Here is a 6,914-nt window from a genome sequence, read left to right on the forward strand (position 1 = left end):
GTCCTAAGGTCAAACAGGGCAAGGACTATTAAATAGTACCCATTATATTTAGTAAAAAGCAAGCATTTGGTGGCCACCGTGAGAGCAGTTTTAGTAGGGGCAGAGCCCCTTGTCAGCAAAACAGGAATAATAATTATGGCTTAAAAATTTAATTAAAAAAAAAATCACTTCCCCGGAATCTTGTTTGCACTAAGTGGGGCCAGAGGGATCAAATATATTTGTCTGCTGAGAAATATGCTCAGAAGTTCCACCGCATGTCCTCTCACGCACCAGTTACCAAAACAGTGAGCATGCGCGAAAATACAAGTAGGGCACGGCAATCAGGCTTGCTGTAAGAAACGGGGCTAAAGGCAAGGCCTTACCATTCCTGACTTAGAAAGTAAAGAATCACGCAAAATGGTAAAAAAAAAATAACTCAAAGCTAGCTTAACTGCATTTCTTGATACAATGATCTTGTAAACCGAGCCAAAATTCCCCGGAACACGCCTACCGCCGCAGAGAGCAAGCACCCTCGATGCAAAAGAAAGGCAAAACCTACTGCATTGACCTGGGAGCGCGAGACGCCCCACGCTACGGGCTTTGACCAATTAGAGGGCAGGGTGGGCCGGGCCTCGCCTGTGATTGGAGAATCGGGGCGAGGCGGGGCTGTGGCTCCGGCGCGTGCGCTTCCCCGGTCGCTGGTCCCGCCCCTCCTCCGGCCAGTTTGCGGACTGCTGGGAGTCGGATCTGCGGGACTCATCTCAGGCTGCAGAGACTCTTCCCCCTTGTCTGCGCAGCTCGGCTCCGCAATGCCGGTGGACCTCGGCAAGTGGTCCGGGCCTTTGAGCCTGCAGGAAGTGGACGAGCGGCCGCAGCATGCGCTGCAGGTCAAATACACCGGGACAGAGGTCGACGAGCTGGGCAAAGTGCTGACGCCCACCCAGGTACCCGAGAGCGTTGGGGGCGCACCTGTTCGAGGCGTGGAGGCGGGCGGGCGGGACCCGACGGAGATGGGGAGGGTGTTCCGGCCTCTGTGCGCCGGGTGCTCGGAGGGAAAGGGGTCGCGGTGCCCACGCCGCAGGCCTGCGGACACCTGCGGGCACCGGGAACCCGGCACGTGCAGGAGAAAGTGATCTAGTTTCCAGGGACTTCAAGGCGTAGACCGGGGCCTAGGCCTGGAAACAGCCTGGGCCGCGGGCACGGGGGCGGGGGCGGGAGGGGGCGGTGCCGAGGAGTAATGGGCCGTGGCCACCCCTTCGGCCCCAGACCTCCCCTCGGGTCTCAGGATTTGGGACCTCAGTTTGGGGAGCAAAAGCCCCACCCGAGGGCATGTGACGCATTATGTAACCGGTGACCAGCATCGCCCAGCGATTCCTCCTTTTGTCTTAGCGGGCAAGAGCATGAAGCCACCCAAAGGTAAGCGCGTTCTGCAGCTGGAAGGCTCGAGGGCAACGGCCTCGTTCTGTCGTTTGGCCTGCGAGCAGATCAGGGCCTGGGCACCGGAAGTGCGGGAACTAGAGTGCGCGACACTTGCCTGTTGTTGGGCGTAAAGCCCCGGGGGAATGGTGTGAATACGTTGCTCTGACGGTTTATTGTTGTGGATGTTTAAATATAAAGCGCCCCTGTGGCAGCCTCCGTTTTCCCAGACTCACTGTCCAGTCTGGCCATTTTCTGTGCACTTTTTGACAGAGAGATAGAGCCAGAGAGCACAAGTGGAGAGAATGGCAGAGGGAGAGGGAGAAGCAGGCTCCCCACTTGAGCAGGGAGCCCGATGCGGGGCTCGATCCCAGGACCCTGGCATCATGACCTGAGCCGAAGGCAGTCGCTTAACCAACTGAGCCACCCAGGCGCCCCTGTGCACTTTTTAAAGTATCCAGTTAATTCAGATTTCCCTTTAGCAGGGCCCAGCTAAGCTGCTGGTCACCAAATCTAGAGACTGTCATTCCAGACCATATGAGGTTGTGGTTGAGAGCACTCGGTCAGCTCCAGGGTTGAAATCCTGACCCCACCTCTTTCTGTTAATAACATGCTAGGACAGGAGTCCTGTAGTGTTGTTGGGACTAAAATAAATAATGTATATTAAACTTAAGCGCCTGGCTCTTAGTGGAGTCAATACACTTTAGCTTTTATTAATAATCTACTGTGTTTTGGGCGCCTGGGTGGCTCAGTTGGTTAAGCGACTGCCTTCGGCTCAGGTCATGATCCTGGAGTCCCTGGATCGAGTCCCGCATCGGGCTCCCTGCTCCGGGGGGAGCCTGCTTCTCCCTCTGACCCTCCCCCCTCTCATGTGCTCTCTGTCTCTCTCATTCTCTCTGTCTCAAATAAAAAAATAAAATCTTAAAAAAAAATAAATAAATAAATAAAAAATAATCTACTGTGTTTTACCTTTGAGGAACCTGGAATCAAAGAGTGTTGGCTTCTTCAGCATTTCTGACTTTTTAACTACAAAGTGGTTGCTTCCTACAGGTTAAGAACCGGCCCACCAGCATTGGGTGGGATGGCCTTGATCCAGGTAAACTCTACACCTTGGTCCTGACAGATCCAGATGCTCCCAGCAGGAAGGACCCCAAATACAGGCAAGTTGAGGCAAGATTAGGAACACTAGGCCATCCAGAAAGGACCTGGTGCTTCTGGCACTGTGTAAGCCTCTTGCTGTGGACATGTTGTGCCAGGAGAAGGAGACCCAGTTTGGGATGTTCACACGCATGCTTAAGCCAGAGTGTGCATTTCCCACCCCTTCAGTCCCTAGGGCAGGAGTCTAGAAACGATAACGGAGAGCCACATCTGACTGACACCTCTTTTTGTATGACCCTATGAGCTAAGAATGGTTTTTACATTTTTAAATGACTGAAATTGAAATCATCATACTTTGTAACATGGGAAAATTACATGACATTCAAATTAACTTCATAAATGAAGTTTTGTTGGGACACAGCCATGAGAACTTACTTAGGTCTTGTCTCTGGCTGCTTTCACACTGTAGCCACAGAGTTGAATAGTGACAGAGACCGTGTGAACTGCAAAGCCCAAAACGTTTACTGCTTGGCCCTCTACCAAAAAGTTTGCAGGTACTGCCGAGAGGATGTCAGAGGGTGGGAGGGAGGTACCGGGCCCTCTCTTCTGCAGACAGGTGAGGTTTGTGCTGGCCAAGAAAGCAGGACTGTCTGTCTCCTTCATCGCTGCAGCCTGGTCCAGAGCATGTGCTTCATGCACATTTGCTGGCTGTGCAGTGAGTGTGTACCTACTTCCTGTGGTGCTGACCGTTCTGTGTTCCTCGTCTTAGGGAGTGGCACCATTTTCTGGTGGTCAACATGAAGGGCAACAACATCAGCAGTGGCACAGTCCTCTCCGATTATGTTGGCTCTGGGCCTCCCAAGGGCACAGGTCAGTAAAGGCTGCTTTGTTGGGGACAGTGGGTGCACACTAGGATTGGCCCAGAGGGCTGCAAATTTTAGTCTGGATTCTCCGAGATCCCTTAGCCTAGTGGAGCTTCCTGGCAGCGCAGTTCACCTCCAAGGCAGTTGCCTGCCAGAGACCTTGAGACCTGCAGTGGCGTCAGGTGGCTGGAACCTTGGGTTCCGGTCAGGAGGACCCTCTGTTAGCTTTGCCTCTCTGCCACTAGGCCTTTATCTGCGGGGCAGTTGGTGAGAGGGTTCTAAGGAAGCAGTGTTGCAGAAAGCTTGGAACAGCTTCCGGGGGTGGGGGTTGAACACAGTTAACCCATCTCAGTTCTACATTCAGCCTTTGCCCTGTGGGATCTTTGAGTTTCCAGTTCCCATGAAAGAGCTCAGAAATGATCATGGTATCCTAATTAATTATAAAAAATTGGCTTCTTTATCTCTTTATGGCTCCTTTCTGTCGAAAATCTAGGGTGGTATCATCTTGAAGAGATTTGGAAGGCTTTAAGAAGTATACTGAAGATACCTATGTTGCATTGTGTTGTGTATCACATGCTCTGCATACAAAGAGGGAGAGCATACTGTATTGAAACTCTCCAAGTGGGATGAAGCTAATAGTGGGAGACGTACTGTTAATGCTTGCTGTGCGTCACAGGATGCTTTCGTTTGTGGGAACAAAGAAGTAGGGGTGGGTGGATACATTGTCGGGCCCTGTTAGTTCTGAGGAGGTACAGGAAGGTCCCTGACGAGAACAGTTGGCCATAGACTCATGCTTTATCTGTAGACCCCAAAGCTTCAGATGGCCTCAGGCCCTCTCATGAGTTCATAAGAGGAAGGTAAAGGTACATCTTTCCCAGGGATCTGTTAAGTTCTCTAGGTCAGTTATACAATTAGGCAGTTTAATTATGGGAAGTACACACATGAGAATAAAGCAATTCTCTCAAGTAGGAGTTATGTTCTCATTAACAAAAAAAGTCTCAGTGACTGACTTTTTTTTTTCCCCCTTTTGCTTTTTAAAAAATACTCTTTTAGTATAATTTGCATATAATAAAATGCCTAAATCATAGTTGTTTTCGTCCATGGATATACCTGACAGATGAAGGTGACCATGTAAGCACCTTTGAAAACAAGATGTTTTTCAGTATCTTCGCTACTTACTTGGTTAGAGTGAGTTTTACCAGGCACTAGTAGGGTAGGTTCTGGGGCGAAAACGGTCAACGAGACAAACACCATTGCTTTATGGCGTTCTGTTTCTAGTGAGGAGACTAAACTGAAAAGGCAGACTTTCAGAGAAGTGTTACTGTCACACAAGTGAAAGGGGTGTTCAGATGCACATGGTGGAAAATGACTAGCAGTCAGGTCCCAGGGGAGATGGGCTGGAAGCCTGGAGTAGGATGAGTGAGGGGCAGAGGTGATAGGAGGGGTGGGCAAGGGCCTTAGAGGCCGTAAAGCTGGGTGTGGACTTCACACCAGTTGCAGTGGGAAGCCATTGGGAGATTGTCAGCAGGCGGGTGATCTGACTCCTTCCACCTCTGCAGGTCCTCAGTGCCCCTCTTGTAAATGGGGTGGCTGGGTCCCTCCAAGTTGGCACTATCCTGTGAACATGGGGGCGTCTCCAGCCCTGTTGCCTAGCTGTGTGTACATCTTACGTCCTGCTTCTCCCTCCAGGCCTTCACCGCTATGTCTGGCTGGTTTACGAGCAGAATGGGCCACTGAAGTGTGACGAGCCCATCCTCAGCAACCGATCTGGAGACCACCGTGGCAAATTCAAAGTGGCATCTTTCCGCAAAAAGTACGAGCTTGGGCCCCCGGTGGCCGGCACGTGTTACCAGGCAGAATGGGATGACTATGTTCCCAAACTCTATGAGCAGCTGTCTGGGAAGTAGGGGAATGCTAGGAGACAGAAACTGTCCCGGAAGTCTCTCCCAGTGTTCTCAAGTTCAGTGATGCATGTAGATTTCTCCGCTTCCCCATTCCCATTCTCACAGGTGAGGCCTGAGCAATCAGATAGTGGTTTTGAGTGACTTTTTCTTCTGCCTATCCTTTATAATTCTAGAGGGTCACACCCCCGTTTATGTTTTGATCCAATTTGAACTCCATTTTGGGGGATGTTTTGGTACTGTGTTGGGGTCATCAAATTGTTAATATAAGAATAGCAACCCAGAATTTAAAGAAATAAAAATTCAGGTAAAAAGACCAGGTCTATAGTAATAGAGCAGAGTGTCAAAGAATCTTTAAGGGAGATTAAAAAAAAAAAAAAAGATTGCCTCTGCCTTTGTGAGCCTGAGTCTGGAACTGTGCATGAGGGCACTTCTGGGTCATGTTTTCATGACCCTGTCTCTCACCAAGAGAGCCAGAGGCTGGCGTGTCCGTTAACCCCCAACATGGTACATTTCGGACTGTTTACTAGGGGTCAGTGTCCTGCTCTGGCTCCTTTGAAGAGCAGTACTGGAAAAAGCAATAGGGAGAGTGGCTTTGCAGTTAAGACACGGCCATCTAGATGAGCTGCAGGGCTGGGTGAGGGGTAGTCAGAAATCCCTAAGTCTGTGCCAGTTGAACTGGTCACTCTTCGTCTGTAGAAAAGCCGATCTGGAGTTGCGGAATGTTGTGTTAATTCTGCTGTTTGCTTATAGTTGAATTAAAATAAAAACATTGTGTGGCTGAACCAGGTCTCCAGATATTTTGCCGTTTTGGGGGTAGGGGGCTTCATAAATGTGGGAAGTCGAGGGACTACCTTGAAGGGTGAGTAGCCCCTTTCCTGACCAGCAGTGACGACTGGGACTTGATTCAGGGACCATTCAGAGGATCCACGCTTGGACACGTGTGCCATCAAACTACAGCAGGAGTGACCGTTCCAACTTGAAGGTTTGAAAAAAAAAATCAAAAAGTTTTAGGCCAACTCCTTTTGGCCCAAAAAGTACCTTTGCTTTTCACAAGTGGTCCTTTTTCACCTGAGAGTGAAACCAGTGGGAAACCTTCCCCCTTGGTGTTGTTAACAGTGACTTAGAACTAGGCTATACCTTTCACTGTTCTGACTTGTGATCCATATAGAATCTGCACCCAAAAGGCGGAAGGGTGGGTGGGGGAGATTAGAGTTGATCCTTGAACAGCGTGGGGATTAGGGGCACCGACCGCCCTGTGCAGTCGAATATCTGTGTATAACTTTTCATTCCCCCATAACTTAACTGCAGAGAGCCTACTGTTGACTGGAAGACTTACTGATAACAAATAACACATTTTGTGTGTTATATGTATCATACGCTATATTCTTACAATGAAGTAAGCTAGAGAAAAGAAAATGTCATTAAGGAAATTATAAGGAAGAGAAAATACATTTACAGTCCTGTACTGAGAAAAGTCCCCACGTAAGTGGACCCAGGCAGTGGAAAGCCCTGTTGCTCAAGGGTCAACTGTACTTTCACACCCTTTGATGTACCAAAAAGAAAGGAAAGGAAGTATTTGAAGGTTTCCATCACTGACCTGGTTTGTGCCGGGTGCTAATTAAGCAAGGCTGGCTCTTTCCCCCACCTTTCACTG

General features: G+C 49.6%; 1 protein-coding gene across 1 annotated transcript; it reads left to right on the plus strand.

Moving 5' to 3' along the window:
* The first annotated feature begins 666 nt into the window (after nucleotides 1-666).
* PEBP1 (phosphatidylethanolamine binding protein 1) lies at nucleotides 667-6,042 on the plus strand. The gene is made up of 4 exons (XM_035017102.1): nucleotides 667-923; nucleotides 2,446-2,555; nucleotides 3,263-3,363; nucleotides 5,046-6,042. Exons 1-4 carry the CDS (start codon nucleotides 789-791, stop codon nucleotides 5,261-5,263), a joined length of 564 nt encoding a protein of 187 aa, XP_034872993.1. The 5' UTR covers nucleotides 667-788; the 3' UTR covers nucleotides 5,264-6,042.
* The last annotated feature ends 872 nt before the right edge of the window (nucleotides 6,043-6,914 follow it).

Source organism: Mirounga leonina, unplaced genomic scaffold (assembly GCF_011800145.1).
Source record: "Mirounga leonina isolate KUSES-001 unplaced genomic scaffold, KU_Mleo_1.0 Mir_171, whole genome shotgun sequence".
NCBI lineage: Eukaryota > Metazoa > Chordata > Mammalia > Carnivora > Phocidae > Mirounga > Mirounga leonina.